The 18,004-nt window shown below is 35.0% G+C and overlaps 1 protein-coding gene across 2 annotated transcripts in view; it reads right to left on the reverse strand.

Moving 5' to 3' along the window:
- The window catches only part of UCHL5 (ubiquitin C-terminal hydrolase L5), a 19,226-nt gene continuing 1,222 nt past the window's right edge, over positions 1-18,004 (reverse strand). Inside the window, exons 2-11 of one of the 2 annotated variants that reach the window (XM_065675053.1) lie at positions 16,804-16,867; positions 15,007-15,112; positions 7,084-7,209; positions 6,937-6,998; positions 6,729-6,859; positions 5,068-5,131; positions 3,887-3,989; positions 3,333-3,446; positions 2,435-2,533; positions 1-612 (exon numbers count right to left, since the gene is read on the reverse strand). In XM_065675053.1, coding sequence (XP_065531125.1) covers positions 568-612; positions 2,435-2,533; positions 3,333-3,446; positions 3,887-3,989; positions 5,068-5,131; positions 6,729-6,859; positions 6,937-6,998; positions 7,084-7,209; positions 15,007-15,112; positions 16,804-16,867 — 914 coding nt within the window. In that variant the 3' untranslated portion in view covers positions 1-567. Of the gene's footprint in view, positions 613-2,434; positions 2,534-3,332; positions 3,447-3,886; positions 3,990-5,067; positions 5,132-6,728; positions 6,860-6,936; positions 6,999-7,083; positions 7,210-11,479; positions 11,564-15,006; positions 15,113-16,803; positions 16,868-18,004 lie in introns of those variants that run through there. The other variant, XM_065675054.1, reaches the window with a different exon arrangement.

Raw genomic sequence — 18,004 nt, forward strand, 5'->3', positions numbered from 1 at the left:
TTTGCCAAAATAAAAATGGGAATATTTATTATCTTTTCTACTAAAGCAATGCAGAACTTCTGAGATTATACACTGGTCTTTGCAAATGTTTCTAGAGCTAAATTCATACTTTTCGATTTTGTAAAAAAATTAGACACATACTTCATAAAAACAAAAGACACGGTATGTCACTGAACAATTGGATAGTATTATAATTGTTAGTAGGGCTGAGCAAAGAAAGCTCATGCTTACACAACTCTGGCATTTGCATCATTATCATATACTCAAGTGGGACGAAACGGGTACATTTTCCTTGCATATTTTCAGGTCCACTTCCCAAGCTTTCAGAAATCAGACAGACTGTTAAATACTGAATTTGACCAAGAGAACCTAGACATTATTTAGCAGTACTACATGCACAAGATGCAGGGAAAGGAAGAAAATTAGACCCGTGCATACAGTACAAGACAAATTATTACAATTGTCAAACGTGCGCTGGACAAAATTCAAAGTTTATGAAAAGTTTTATTTCTTGTCATGAAAATAGTTTCGGAAGCACATAATTGTATGCATATTGCAAAGTCATCTTCACTTGGCCTCCTGAACTTTCTTGGCATTCTGTTTTTCTTTTGCCTAGAAAACAAAGGCAGATGACATTAAACTCTGACAAGACAAAGACTTTATTTTTGGAGCTTTGAATGACTACTCATTACACTTTTGAACATTCAACAAAATATGCTGAAGTAAGAGACATTTTAAATGTAAATTTATATCCTTCAGAAATATCCTACTATTAGGTTCATACATAAAGCTTTTAAAAATTAACATAGGCTTAAATACAATAATAAGAAACTAATACTAGATAACTTTCATAGAGGGAAAGCAGAGATTAAGAAAAGCTCTATTTTTAAAACAGAATTTAACCATTTTTATACCTCCATATTAATTTCCTTTAACACTGAAGTAACTCTTCTTAATGAAAAGATTTTATTTCACAAGAAAACACTGCATTCAAAAATACTGATTATCACAGATTAAGCTAAAATAACCAAGATCTTAGTTTTTTAGATCTTTCAAAAGAGCAGAAAGGGAAAAAAAAAAATGGAGATATTTGTGAATAGAATCTTATGTTACTTGTGTCAATAAATAGCTCAAATTGACAAGGAACGAGCATTTTCTTCCTTATGAATTTAGTCAAAAAAGATTAGGCAAGAAGAAAGGACAATTCAGATGCAATCATTTGTTCATTCTGAATCAGACTGCTACTTATTACCACTTACTATTGAGCAGAACTGAATCTAAGTCAGTGATTTAGAATCAAAATCTGTTATCACCAGCTGCTCGGGTGAACTGTAAATTTACTTGTAAAAGAAGCTGTCTGGTGTTATACGTAACTCCTATTAACATGAAACCAGATTAAAACTTCACAAACGACCCAGAGAAGGAAAAGATTAAAAAAATAATCCAAAAGTTATTGCCTTATAAACTACTAAGTATGGCCTACACATACTTTCCTAATGAAATTCAGCTAAAGAACACACTCATTAAGTAATATTTAGTTCTTTCATTACAGTAATAGAGATCCTTTTTCAGTCTGAGTTCGAATTTAGGGATACTCTCCATGGCACAAGAGCAGATATGCAAACAAACACTCCATTTCTTGGAGTTGTCTAGTTGTTTAGCCAAGTTATGACTTGACTAGTCATACAGTTAAATAACCTTGCCAAAGTAATTTAATCAACAAGCCTAAAACAAACTTTAATAGTAAACCAATGTTAGTAGACACTTTACAAAGGGGAAAACAAGAAGCCAGATAGTCAGTATAAGAACAGAGAAAGTACAGATTTCAGGCTACCTCAACCAATAGAAACTCTGTGCAAAGGCTGCCATCTAGTGCTGACAAGTAGATAAATCAACAAAACTGAGTACTAACAGTTCAAGTACGGAAGACGGATAAATCTTTACACACGTCTGTATACGTATACATTCAAATAATCTTCAGTTCAAAAAGGGATATCAGGATAGTATGGGGAACTCTACCACATACTAACTGAAGATACACAACAAAATGTTAATGAGACTTCTAACTTCCTTTGTAGAAAAGCCCAAATCATGCATCTCTTGTACAATGTGATCTTTGATATTGAATTGCTTCTTCCTATATCACCATCAGAAAAAGTTTGTTTAGGTTATCAAAGGGGAGATACGATTTGCCTTTGTGTAATAGTTAAATTTGGTTAACCCTACAATCTCCAGTCTCTGTTAGAATTGTGCCTCTTAAAAACTGCAAGAGTATCAGGTAAACTAGCAGTGAATCTGAACGTAGCAGATTAAATAAACCAACCCATGCCATTTACACTTCCAAGATATTTGGCTGCATTTATAATCTTAAGCAGAAGGTATGAAGAATTATAGTAATATACTGTTTCTTGACAGTTAGATAGGAAATACTCACTTTTTCTACTAATGGTATTAACTGTTGGTGCTCTGCTAATGTCTTTAGTAATTCCATGATGAAAGGCAGGTAGTTATGTTTTCTTCTAATATTTTCAATCTAGATTAAAAGCATTAACAGGGTTATTTTATGGATAAATGGGGACTTTCTTGTTACTGTGCCATTCCCCCACCCCTGAACCTGGAAGTCTTTCTTAAATTTCAACCAGCTAAAAATAAAATTAAAGCAATAAAATTCTGAGCACACAGTGATAAAGTACATGCCAGATTAATTTACTGCTTTGGACACAAATTCTCCATACAGTCTTTCATCATACTAGCTGAAACAATGATTGAATAGGTTATATAGTTTAGTCATTGCTATAACACTGGCAAGTACTGTTACCTAAACTATTTTTTTTTCCTCAACTTATGCAGTTCGACCCAGGTATTTTTACAGTACACTGTATAGCTCTGCCTAGGCAGAAGACTTTAACATTTCTGTAATGCAAAAGCATACCTATTTTGTTATACTAAACACTTAGCAGCCTTTACAGTGATTAAATCGTTCAGCAAGATAGGATATTATTTGCTTTTTCAACTGAAAGACCTCTATAGACTCAAAGTAGATACTCTAACATAAAAAAGTAGACTTTTAATCAGTTTCCACAATATTTCCACATACTATTAGAAACACTGCTTTAGAGACAAGAAACAACACACTTTATAACTTAACATATGTACTAGAGAAATACATTTGACATTATCATTACAACTATCGAAGTCTTGGTCTGTATATTCTCTCTCTAGTAGTAACCCAATTCCTTCAGATTAATTACAACATCCTCCCATAGATATAAAAGCCACCTTTGTCTTACATCTTTCCTAGTAATCTCATCAGAAAAGCAAAGACTACATACCTTATATCTCTTTAATTTTTGATTCTCTTCTTCAATTAACATCTGGTATTTTGCTACTTCTGACTGTATAGAACTTAACACATTACTACTTTGATCTGTATCCATAGGCTCCTCCTTCCACAAAACAGAAAAACGTTAAACGGATGACATTTCTGCAATTTTTAAGGTTGTTTTTTTTATTCAATTAAATTAAGTCTTAAGAGTATTTGTAATCACAGAAAGATTAGAAACATTCAATGAATTTCCACAGTTACCTATAAGCAGATTACGTCAGGAACTAGGAAAAGAATAGTTCCATTACCATGGCAAATTAGTCAAGACAGAGCCACAATGACATGGTCATACTGTACGAAGAGCTCAAATTAGCGCACACAGAACTAACCAGAGCCGCATTAGTGCATCCACAAAGCACTGCTCTCTGTTTTTTTTCCAGTGCTTTGCTTTTTATTAGTGATACTGTATTTGGAGCAAGGAAAGAAGAAGGTGAACAATAAAGCAAGGACACAGAACTATTACCAAAGAACTACTCCAATAACTTAAATACCATGGCCTACCTCTGCAAGTTGCTGCTGTAATTCTGCAATCCTCTGCTCATATATCATCTTTCTGTCAGATACAATAGCCATCAAGTTAAACCTTATCTCACCTTCGCTGTATCTAAATGAGGAACAAAAAAGCAAACAAAAACCACTTGCAAAAATCAGTTTTTAACATGACCACTCAAAAACCTCCTCCACAATTTTATTAAAAGGGAATGCACTTTTTAAGAAAAAAAAAAAAAATGTATATGGATCTATTAAGTTGTACTACAGATCTAATATTGACAAGAAATAAAATCAGACCTCAGATGAATGCTACCCAGTAACTCATAATAACCTTATCTTCCAAGATACTACAAGTTCCTGTATGCAGTCATAAAAAGTCAATATTGAGACTGTCCAAAACAGAAAACAAAACACAGACTCATAGAATTGTAGGCCTGGAAAACTTGATATAGTTGACAACAAAACTTGCACAAGCCTGCTGCAGGCAGTAGTTTTTACTTTCTCATTACTGCTACTTGTTAGAAAGTGTTGAAGACTTCTTCATAAACGTGAACAGTAAATTCAACAATTAGATTAGCAATCCTTTCAGAGTTTAAATTCTCATGTGATTTGGTAGTACCATTTTGCTTATGAAAAAGACTTTGAAAATTATCTTCTAAAAATGGTGTAAAATCAACTTTATTTCCAACACGTTTGGTTCAGAGCTGAGAAGTAGGAAAACCTCTACAGTATGTTTTCCTAGCTTTAATTTCTAAAACAAACCACGTAACTAATACCAGCTGTAGCGATATAGTTATTACCTGTTATTTTTAATTAAAAGCACACCCCCAAGCTTTATCTTTGTTAATGGCACTCTTGACTTTTACTTGCAAAGAACCACAGCTGTCTAACAGAATCAATCATCTTGCTCTTCCTTTTTTCAGGGTACTAGTAAGATCTCTCTTCATTACACAGATAGTTACTTCGATTAATCATACAGAAATACAGCGTATTTGAGACCTAGCTATCATCACATTTAGCTCATGTTGGTCGATAGGGTCAAGTCACACAGTGATGTGCAGATAAAAATTATGCATATTCATCATTCCTCATAAATTCAGCTGAAAGCCTTTAATTGAAAGAAATTAAGAATAAAGAATTATTAAAAATATATAAGGTATTATATTCTTAAAAGCATCATGACCATTTACTTTTGTATACGTTTCTCTATGACAGGCCGTACAGCACTTATCCAGTCATCTTGATTGCATGCACCTAGAAAAAAAAAAAAGCAAAGAAAAAAATTAATCCTCTTTGCAAAACTAAATGTAAATTCAGGGCTTGTATAATTCAGGTTTATCCAGCAACTTCAGAGTATGTAACAAGTTTTTCCTTGGCAACTGCAGTCTCAAATTACTCGGGTGATTTTTTTAGGAGGTGGAAGACATTTTTTAGTAGCAATATTTAGATAATATTCTGGCCAAAGAAAGGACGCAAAGCTAAATTTTAAGAGCATAAGCATCTAACTTTTATTTTATTGATAATAAGAAAAATCGGGAGGGGGTAAGTATATTAATAAGATTTGTATGACACAAATTAGTTGGTATGACAACATACAAGTAGATAGCAAAACAAAAAAGTATGGATAGTTACAGCTGTTCCATTTAAACAAAACTAAGAGTTAATACTATGTAGATGCCATGCAATGGTAAAAAGTCAGACAAAGAAAAAAGCATAAAAGGATATATAATAGATAACTTGATTTTAAGATAAATGAGAGAATAAATAAAAAGTTGATAATGCATCTAACAATTTCAAGACCTCACAGCAAATGAAGAGACTCATGATCATAAAAGTTATGTTACTGGAAGTCTGCAGACTGTATAGTCTCTTTAACCAGACTAAAGATGAGATTTAGCAGCAAGATACTAATCAGCCTAAAAATAAATGCAATGGTCAAGAAAACTTGGGAAACAGTCTGGAAATGGAGTGTGGAACATGCTGAGATGTTATCAGGCTGAAAAGTACACACATAAGATAAGCATTGCAGAACTTTTCAAGACCCAAGATGGCACACCCAGCAAGCTAAGAAAGCTTACAGGACATGAAATATGAACACGTCTTACAGAGAACCAAACTGTGCTAAAAGTAGCTATTCTTTTTTTAAACCACTGGGGAAATATTTGCTACCTAAGAAGAATGAGGGCACTGTGTAAACACCAGACACATAACATACAAGAAGCGTATAGAGCCAGCTCTATACATGCTCCCACAGAAGAAATTAACAGTAAATAAATGGGTAGTTTATAGTTGCCCTGGGGAAAAAAAAAAAAAAAAAAAAAATGCAGCTTTGAAAATATGACATAGGAATTGTCTTGTGTGAAAACAGCACAAAAAGGAGGATGTGGGGAAAAATATTATCAAAAGGAGTTGCACACTACGGGTAAAGGAAGCCAAAAAGATTACATAGTTTTACCAGGTTTTGCTAGAGACAGCTCAAAACAACAACATATTTCCTAACATAAGGAGAACAAACATGCATGATAGGTGGGTTACATAAATCTCTCTCATGCAACAAAAGTATTAAGATATTAGAAGCTTGCTGGAATGCACAGCCTATTCAATTAATTATTGAATGAATGGAGAGATAATCAGAAACATGAAGGAAGGAACATGAAAATTGCATTTTCATACCAACAAAAATAAAACAATACAAATGACTGAAAAGAAGTCTGAATAGCACATTAAGAAAACTTTAGACATATGCTTTATTTTAATACATAACTTGGTTTGCTCCTGTAACATACCACCAATTTGTTCCAATAAGCTATCATGAAAATGAGGGATGTTCAGAAAAAATACGAAATATTACCTAGATCTATTGGCCCTTCCCTTAAGCCATCTAGTTCATACAGCCTTCCATTAACAGGAACATAGCTTACAAAGTGAAATGCATCTTCTTCTTTTGCTGAAGACTTCGCATCAAATTCAAACATCTGCTGTCTGCGAAGACAAATTGAAAATATCTGAGATAAGAAAGAATATGCTCAAATTTTGCCTAGATTTAAAACATATGTTACCTAGCAAAACTGTTGTGAACTTGCCGAATCACTTCTGAGTTGCTTAGTGCCAAACCTTTCATCTGAAAAAAAGTAACAAGATTAAATTTTAAGCCAACATATTACAACATTGTAATACTTGAAATACAGAAAATAGTAAGCACTTACTGCTGCATCAAAACTTTGTGAAAATTCTTTGAATTCTGACAAAGTCTCTCCTAGATGGATATCTTGATGAGCACAATTCAAAAGCACACTTACTATGGCTTGAGTAGCACAAGCATTATTAATTACCTACGAAAAAAGCATGGAGAATTTGTTCAGTAGTGGTGATAAAAATTTACTTTAAGCTGGACAACATTTTTCATTACAAAAACATGCTTTCTATGCTGATTCACATTACAGTTTCACTCCAACACAGGCAGTAAATCTAGTCTGAGTAGCCATAGAAAAGCCTTTGCTGCAGGAGACTAACACAACCAGCGCTGAACGGCCGTCATACACAATTCATTGACAGAACTGGTACTTAAAACCTCCACTTAGAAACTCTGTCATCCTACTGTCTCACCACCTCCCTAAAGCAATTAATAAAGGAGTTAGAAGAAATAAAGGAAACTTCTGATCCCAGAGGAAAAACAAAGTACTATTCAAAGCAAGCTGCCCAAATAACATAGCTTTATTTATGGTCTTGAAAAAACAAGTCAACTCTCTGCAGAAGAATGTCCTTCAAATAATCAGAATTTCTACCATAAGCAGGAACACAAAAACAAAAATAAATGGGGGCAATAAATGTAGAAGCTAGAATTAAAAACAAAACCAAAACAAACAAAAAACCCAAACCAAACCAAAAAACTTGTGTTGGACAAAAAATTTCAAATACCCTAGCGATAAACTGAGGAAATTTAGGTGTTTTAAGACAGAAAGTTTTTTTACAAGATGGTTTGCTGAATAATAAGCCACATGAGACTTCAAGTTTTTGTGTTTCTTAATTTATAACATGCCAATCCTTTTCAACCTCACATTTAAATTACCAGTTTATGACACTATCCTTAGACAATGTAAACAAACTCTTTCATATTACAGCCATGGTTTTAATGTTGTTTAGTAATACCCAAATTAGAATACTGTATTTAAAGAAAGAGACTACGAGGATTATTTAATATAATCCGAGATTTAATTAAAAGCACAGTAGTCAAATGGTATAAGGCCATAATATAGTAATAACTTAGCAGTTTTTTCTCAGTGAGCTCTAGGCTAGGAAAAAATAATGTACTCTCAGACTCTGAGACTATTTTGCAATTGCAAATGCTACTTAGTCGTTAGGACTTGGAGAGAATATGTTGCTTTTGTGTTACAAAAAGCAAACAAGTTCACGGCCATGAATGTGAAACAACTTACAACAATATATGAGAAAGAAAGTAAAAAACAAAAAAGCACCAAAAAACAAACACCAACCCCCCCCCCCCCCAAAAAAAAAGGCAGAAAGAGAGAAAAGCCAACCAGTTTGTTTTGTAAAATCAAACCTGCTCCCTAACAAAGGAAAACCTACTGTTAATACTATAAGCCACATCATTTATTGATTTTCTATACTTCAAGATGTTCTCAGTTCAGGTTTTGTGTCTGTATAGTGCAGGTGATAACGAATAAAGCACTTCTCAATTTAAGAAAAATACAATCTAATTGACTTAAATGATAATCAAGAGAACCAACTACACACAGAGAACAGATTACAGCAACTGAAACTCAAACAGACTGCACGTACACAAGCTAAAGGCTGGAGTTCACACAATTACAAAATAAGGGACACAGAAGGAAAATCCATCAAGTGCAGTGGAATAATGAATAGCAGAAGAAAATTAACCCCCTCCTCACCCAACTACTAGAATGACGTAATTAGAGAGAATTAATACTGTAACAGAAAAATGAATCACAGAATCATAGAATAGTCAGGGTTGGAAAGGAACTTAAGATCATCTAATTCCAATCCCCCTGCCATAGGCAGGGACACCACACACTAAACTGTGTCATCCAAGACTCTGCCCAATCTGCAATGAAAAACTAACAAAGAACTGAAGATTTTCTAAGATATGACTACAGAATGGTACCAGAAACAGTTGTAATAGTACTAGGGTGAAAGCAGGAAGATCCTAGGAGGATTAGAGCAGCCTAACCTGAAGCAGTGTTTACAAACATTGCAAGAAAACTGATTCAGAAATGAGAAAGAAAGTGGTGAATAATTATTAGAGCAGTGTTATTATAATGAAGAAAGGGTCACAACAGCAAACAGCACTTGTTAAACGTGTCGTGGTTTAAGCATTAATAAAATATAACTAATACGGGACAGCATAGGGGGAGACACCCCTCAACGGTAGCTGTCTTTACTGAAAAATCAAGATGCCCACACTTCAGCTGGTCTGGCAGATCATTAACCCAATAATGCGATCAAAAAAAAAGTGCAAGGAAATGAAGAGATTTTGTGCCTACAGGCAAGATCAACACAAATTGTGTTGGACTAGCTGGATACAGGAGCTTTAAAGAACAGTAAAAACCAAAAGAAAAATTAAACTTGGAAGGCAATTTGTGGCTTCATCAAATATTTGCCTTTCAGCATAAGTATATTTCCGTATTCCAATTACAGTATGAGGAATATGTTTAAGTATATAAGGATCAATCTAAATCTTTTCTCACTGCTAGAAAACAATAGGCAACAGATTCAGATCTTAGATCAGCAGCCCTCAGCTGTTGAAATGGAAATATAAAACACTCTTCAGAAAGCGAGAGGTGGGAGGTAAGGAAAAGGCAGCAAGAACAGTCCTGTAGCAGAAAAGAAGCAAGTGCTGATGATATGTAAAAAAAGACTGTGTTCCTGGATCTAAGTAACAGGAGAGAACTACCAAGACTGAAGAAGGAGGTATCTAGCTAGTGGTACTTCATGGGAAGGGTGAAGAGCACAGAGAAAGAGGTTGACTGCAGTACAAAACGTAGATGAGTGCAAGGTTTATTTGCTACATGGGTACTGCATCCTATCAACACACACAGACAGTTCAGCACTGCTATACACATAAGCTAATAAGTCCCTCAAGAGAGAAATTGATCAGGATATCTATCTACCCTAATTTCCAATGTATCTCTTACTTATGGTGTCTCAGTGTTGGTAGAAAACATGTCCTGCATTTATATACCATGACAAACTATGCAAGTAGTCCCAATAATTTTGTATTTTGACTCGAGGAAGCACAAGAGGGATCGTGTATTTGTGCAGAAATCCCAATATTTGCCTGTTTATTTTTGTTCAGGAAGTCCTGCTGAGATATTTGATCAACCAATACTCAGGAACCCAACTTAAAGCAGATATCCATATTTGAAAGATTTTGCTAGCAAAACTACAAGGTGTATTTTGTAATACTTCAAAGTAATATATATACACACAGAGATATATATGAGATAGCCACCATATCACCAAGCAAAGCTTAGCTTAAAACAAACAAAGGAACCACACGAATAGGCTACTCTGGCAGACTCTTCGAATAAGATGCTTAACTTCATAAGCATGCAGCTTTCCTAAGGATCCAATCTGAGTTTCTGGATCAGCTTAAGGCTGAAACACTCTAAATTCTTGATTTGCATACTCTATCTGATGGATTATACACTCTGTTTTCCAAATAGCTGTGGACAACCCTGCACTGCATTTGGTAGTATAAGCAGCAAATCTCTGGGATTCACTTACTAAGCATGCCAACATTACAAAACAGTTGGCTTTACAAAGCTTAACGTGAAAAATTTAGCATTACGACAAAGTTACAAAAGATTCTTGTTTAAAACCCCCATCTAAATTTATTTATTTTTACTCCTTTGGAATAAAGATATAGTCTTTGCATAGTTCACTTCACTTCCTGACAACCTCTTTTGGACTTCGATTAGATGTGTTGAAAGTCCATTTTACTTCTTTCAAGTTACCTGTTATCCCAGGTTTTGGCTTTAACACAGATACCTGGTCTATCTTAATATTACCAAACCTGAAAATGTTAAAAATTTCGAGTTTGAAATCAAATGAAGTATTGGAAATGTTTTAAAATATATATATATAAAATAAGCTTTCATAAGTGGCACAAATGTAATTAAAAGACAGAGATTCTGTTACTTTTTCCTCACTGAGAAAATCCTCCTTTTGAAGGTATACAGATTTTATTCCCAATAAGGAAGTTAATGCTTTATTATCACAATTGTAATGGTCTATCATCACAATGCAGTATAAAAGAAATACATGGCACAAACCAAAGGCATGATACCAATACTTCAGTAATAAAACCTGAGGAGGTTATTAAGCTAAAAAACATTAGTACGTAAGTGTACAACGATGGCATTTTTTGTGTCCAGAGACACTTCTGCTTCTGCAGTGATCAGCACAGAATACAGCTATTCAAAACAGCGCTGAAGATAGCTGAATACATTCAGTGGCACAATTGTGTAGCCGCTGTGTGCAAAAACAACAGCAAGGGCCTACTTAAGCAACACAGAAATCAGGAAATTCAGAGTTAAGGCTGAAATTGTATCCTTAACTCACCTCATTGTGCCTAGGTATCCTAGCTCAAAGGGTATGTAAGATCATCCAGAGTTCTGTGGCCTCAAATAGAGGACCAAATCATACCTAGGCATAACAGGGAGGCCAAATTTAACATGAGTGCACATAAAAAAAAAAAAAATCCTTTAATATGCATGCAAATTAGACTTCAAAATTCAACCCCCCAATATACTCATGATCTAACTTTGAACAAGATCTAGTTGTCATTTCGAAGTCAACTACAACATCCTAATGAAAGTTGGTATGAACAAAGTGTCAGCATGCACTAAGTTCTTATCAAAATAGTGTTTCCTAATGCAATTTTAAAGGTTTTTGCTAGACGCAGTTTAAGAGCTGTAGCCTTTTCCATATAACTGAAGTTCCCCCACAATTAAACAATTTTTAAGATGGAGCATTTAATTAAAATTGAACAGAAACATAGCTATGCTGCAATAATATCATTTATTTGCTACTAATTTGTTGTTACATATTAACAGTTACTTAGTTTTGCTCATACACAATTCAGAATGACACTTGAGAACTTCTCCGCAATAAACGGGGCTGTACCAAATCTTTAAGTGGTAAATTTAAAAGAAGCATGGGAAATTTAAAAGATGTTTGGGAAAGCCAAATACCTGAGATTTTTTGGCCTCCAGTGTCACATCAGTTTTGAAAATACAGATCAACAGACCAATAATCTTAAGTATCATGAAAATTTTCTTCACCTTGTCTTCCTTCATGCAGCTGGGTTACTTATAAGGACTCACAGACCACGGTTTCAAGAACTGTAATAACCTCACTACTACTCTAAAGAAACTTCTGTTCTTTCTCACTTACCTTTTACCAGCTTTTGTTTGTACAGACTCACTGAACAAACAGATCTCAATGTGACAGGAGACCAGCCCAGAAAATATGCAGAGGATCTATAGAAGACTGCTCACTGATGAACTGCACTGGCTCACAGAAGTTCAATAGTTGAGCCATTGCAAGAGAGGAACAGAACCATGAAGTCAAAAGGAGACAGGTTGGGATGACCCAAATACACTGCTTTCACCGTCAGATTCACCATTCACTTGAGAATATACTATCAGTCCTCAAAACATAGCTCATCAAGCTGTATCTCTAACTAAAGCTAACTTCCTCCAAAATGAAGTCACTAAAGCTAAACTGGTATTACAAATCCACCCAAAATATCAAAACCAGCTGCTTTCCTTTATCTTTTGACATGGGATTTTAATTTCTCTGACAATTTCACTAGTTGTTTAGTCACAACACCTCAATTCAGGCAAAACTGAAGTGACATGAAACACAAGCATATATATGTCTACAAGAAATGTTTTGACTTTGCTAAGCCACTGCACTTAAGTAACAGACAATAATAAAACACGAGAAAGATATTCTAATCTTATACTCTTCCAAATTATTTTTGAAATACATATTCCATGCCATCAAGTGGCATAACTGGGCACTACAATTTTAAAATAGCAAACATTTCTAGAAATTGCTTTCCATGCTGAAATTAATGATTTCTTAGTCACCCAAGCACACCCTCCTTTAAAGCAGCAGGTGAAGGAGGGCAAAGATAAGAAAGTTTCTACACCTCTGTAAAGAGGTTTCAGGCTTAAGAAAATAGTAAAATATGCGTGTTTCAAAGAAAGCTACAACATAAAGCAGGCTTTTCATTATTTCATCAGCCTTTAATATTCTGGTTTTGTTAGTAAATCTAACATTATCCAAAATTTCTGATGTACATTCTGTAATCCCAACTGAAAGCTTAATAAAGGTCTTCTTTGCTACTTGCTTTTAAACATGATGTCATACTTTAAAACATGAAGTGGAAGAGGAGAGAGGAAAAACAAAACAGAAGTAGTGGAGCAAGCAGACAAACGTTTGAATCTTTTCAGCACCCACAAGAACAGCAACTCTGTGAGAACCTCATCTACTCACAGGACACAAGAAAGATGAAAACTGTTGAATGATGGTAAATCTGCCTTCACCTTCAAAAAACCTCCCTAAATTCACATCAGAGTAATTTCGTTCTATCATGCAACTAGCCTTTGAGTGTAATATCATGGATTTTCCCTGAGGTTCTTTGCATCAAGGTTATTCTTCACCCACAGACCACTTATCGCTAGCAGTATGTTTGACTAGATAGAGATCACAACCTAAACCAGTGTCTATCAGACCTATTACCTATAAAGACATTTATCAAACTACTGCTGATCACTGCATCCTAAGAACGGTGGACACTGCTTGGCAGGACCCAAAAGATGCAGCAGGACAAAGAAAACTTTATTAAAAAAAGATCAAGGAATAAAGTCACCCACAATACCATGAAAAGATTAGGTGATTATAAAAGAAGCAAATTAAAGATTATTATCTACACAACAGAAGCACATGTACAGGGCAGCCAGGAGACCTATAGATACACCTAATGTTTCAATTGTTTTCTGTATTTCTATACTTTATGTGGGAAGTATGAGAGACTTCTTTATATCTTGAAATTTACATAGAAAACACTTCTGCATTTGTGGAAAAAAAAAACCAACCGAAACAAAAAACAACCCCAACAACAAAACACACACACACACACACACACACACACACACAACCTTCCCCTCTCAAAAACCAACCCCAAAACCAAAACACTCCCACAAAAAAACCCACCCAAAACCACCACTCCTCTCACCCCCCAAATACCTCAAAAAAACAAACCAACAACCTGCCTGTCATTCTTGATAGAAAGCCTAATCATTTGCCCTTTGATAGGAATACTTTGCAATCAACACCTGTAGTAACTCTACTACTTCTTGTTTGGACAGTTACATTTACCACTATTTGAGAAACTTGTTTTGAAAAAAATCTAAAAAATTTATCAAATACTCCTGCTTTCATTCTGATTACTTTCTTATGCTTTTCTTGCTTGCAAATAATATGCACATCACTCTGTCACAGCCAACACAAAATTTCAAACCACTTCATATTTAATAAAACCAACACAGACTATCAAACCCATTTTTTCCTATAGTCTCTAATATAGACTCACCTTTATGACTTATACACTGACAACTTCTATGCCAAAATGGCCTGCAAATTCTTAAAGGAAAGTGCTATCCTACAGTTATGCTGCCCTGGCTGCAGAACATTTGAGAAATACAACAAATAAAAACTGGGCCAAAATAAATATTTCCTTCTAGAATTTGTTGAAAGTGGTTTCAAAAAGACAAATCTGCTCATTCTGCTGAGAATATTTACTAAGTACTTTTTACTGCACAGAAGAGTTATTTACTTTTATCAGAGCCAATTGACAAAGTTACTCTTCCCTATCTGCTGATACTCTTGTCTCACTTGACTGATAAATCTGATTTGCTTTAATAATAGTATTTTAATACACAGTCCCTACTCCCACAGAATTTATTAAAGTTATTTCATCTGGAAAATTGATTTTTATGTACATATAAACAAAATTTTTTTGCTATGAGGAGATGTATTTCATGACATATCAAAGAAAAATACTGAACCTGCTTTACCTGTTTAGCAAAAAATATCGTATCCAGTCTGGAATCCTGAACAACAGAACCTGCTGGTTCCTCTCCAGGCTGCCACTTGAAGAGGAAAATCAGCCCATGTACTGGCCTAAAAAACAAAAATGATAGGGGAAAAAAAAACAAACCCACATGTACTGATGAAAAAATAAAGCCAGAAATCTCTACTATAATTTAAATGAATCCTGGTACACTCATTCTGTTAGTTATTTCCTGCTAAACATAGGGAACTTGCACTGAATTTTTCAGATGTGGTCTTTCAATTAGGCAGTACATACTTCAAGCTTCTGCCTATATATGCTAAACAATCTCAATGTTAATTAGCATTTCATCAGTAATTTAAGTCAGGACCAGTTTTCCTGGTTACTGTAATTATTACAGTTTCACAACACTCATTTGAATTTGTTAACGACAAATAGCTATAAAAATATTTGTCAATCACATACAAGAGCTAGAACTAAAAGTTTGGTAGTCGTTTCAGGCATAAATGAAATAGGCAAAGAGAAGCTCTTGTGAAACTGCATGCTTTGAGTTCTCTCTCTGAGATGAGAGCTCCAGTTTTATCTTTTACTAAAATTTTACTGCAGCTCTTGCATAATAAACAGCTTTTACATCTTGCACTGTATTTAGTTATTCCCATAAAACAAAAATGTATTAGTAAAAGAAACAGTTCTTACAAAATCTACAGCTATATTAAACCAAAAACTTATTCATCATATCAACTTGCATTTAAGGCCATCACCACAATCATGCCACAAAAGGTTTATCTACAAAAGGTAAACATACTACTGCACTGCAGAAGAAACTTTTCCTAAGTTCTGATCAGCAGACTGAGATGTCTTTTCAAACAGTGGGAGCACTGAGGGAATTTGAAAAATTCTACGTGTTGTTATATTCTTTAACTCTTAGTGTTTAAATAGTGTGCAAAATACACATGCATGGGAAGGAAGCTGGCCACCACTCAAGACTAGGGATATATACATCAAACAGTACAAGCAAGCAAAGCTGTTACTTTATGAACAGATCAGGCAACATTCTGACGAAGAATTATATTAAGTATATGGTACAGGCAGTAAACCACTTCTCAAAGAACATTTCTGCCATTAAAGTGTCACTTGTCAAATACCTTCAGTCAGACAAAAAAATCTAAAGCTGCATTTTCTGTACTGACTGCTACATCTTCTAAAACATTAATTATAAAAGTGTATGATATTCACACAGTAAGAAAGTATGATTTGGGTTAGATGACATTTCCCTCTTCAAATCTTGTATGTGAAAATGCATTTTACTTAATGCATCCCAGACAAAATGGTAAAAGAATCTTGCCTGATGAGGCCCTAACTGTTCCATATATCAGTAACTGTCAGTTACAAGGCTGTTTGCCTTCATAAACATATGGAAGTGGATCTGCAGGAAAAACAAGTTACAAAAGTATGTGAGTACAGTGAATTTATTTATTTAAGGTAACAGATGCAATATGTTACGTGAGGAAGAGAGAGATAAAGCAAGAAGTTGGTCAAAGAACTTGTCAAGCAATGACAAAATCATTAGACATCTATTTTCACATTCTAGCTGCTATTAGCATCTCTTTCCAAAACCACAAAAGCTAGACAAAGAACCAAGACACTGATAAAAAATAATGTAATTGCCAGATATTCAATTAAAACAAAATCCTAGTGAACCGCTGCACCACCAAAAAAGCCGCTCAAGTTTAATATATGTTCTTTCTGTGACCTTAGATAAACATAAATAAAACGAACACAGATTAGAAAAGTGCCTTACTTCAATTTTTCAAAGTTCTCTGGTTCCAAGCTCCATATTTCTTCAACTTGTGCTCCCCTACAACCTGAAAGAAGGAATGATAGAGGTTTCTTCAACAACCCCATTTACATGGGACACAGGCAGTAAAGACAGACACACAGAAGAAATATAGTAATAGTTACAGTTTGTATGTGCAGCTTACGGAAAAGTCTATTTATGAGCTTTAATGCATCCTCATTAGAAAACCAAACAAGACAGGTCAAGAGAAATTATTTCAGGAATTTCTCCTGTGTATGGTGATCCTTCTTTAGAAACACAGCTGCTTTTAAAAAAGAAGCAGAGGAGATGAAAATATCTTCGGTCACCTCGTGCCCTTTGCTCAACTGTAAATAATACCGTTTTTAAAGACGCTGTCAGCTAGTCCAAAGCAGAGCTTAAAAAAAAAATCTACCTCCAGAAAAAGACCAAAACTACTGTGAGCAATACACTCAAAAAAGACGTTTACATAAGAGCCCCCAAAGTTCAAATACTTGGCATGTTGAAGATTAATCTATTAGTTAAATAGAAATGCAAAAGGAGAAACAAGGCTTGGGCTACACTTCTGAGACACAGATATGACAGCAATTACAAATCAATGTAACCTAACACAAACTCATTTTACTTCTTTAGCCAAAATCCTGTATAGACTTATTTGCTGTTATAACCATACAACCACGGTATTTCCCAAGACGTTAAATGCAATTCAATATAATATTTCGCATTCTAAAGGCCAAAGAAGCCCATCCTGGGCTGCATCAAAAGGAGCGGGACCAGCAGGTCGGAAGAGGTGATCCTGCCCCTCTACTCTGCTCTTGCGAGACCTCATCTGAAGTACTGTGTGCAGTTCTGGTGTCCTCAACATAAAAAGGACATGGAACTGCTGGAACAAGTCCAGAGGAGGGCCATGAGGATGATCAGGGGACTGGAGCACCTCCCATATTAAGATAGGCTGAGAAAGTTGGGGCTGTTCAGCCTGGAGAAGAGAAGGCTGCGTGGGGACCTCATGGCAGCCTTCCAGTATCTGAAGGGGGCCTATAGGGATGCTGGGGAGGGACTCTTCATCGGGGACTGTAGTGACAGGAGAAGGGGTAATGGGTTCAAACTTAAACAGGGGAAGTTTAGATTGGATATAAGGAGGAAATTCTTTCCTGTTAGGGTGGTGAGGCACTGGAATCGGTTGCCC

Source organism: Lathamus discolor, chromosome 3 (genome assembly GCF_037157495.1).
Source record: "Lathamus discolor isolate bLatDis1 chromosome 3, bLatDis1.hap1, whole genome shotgun sequence".
NCBI classification, from domain to species: domain Eukaryota; kingdom Metazoa; phylum Chordata; class Aves; order Psittaciformes; family Psittacidae; genus Lathamus; species Lathamus discolor.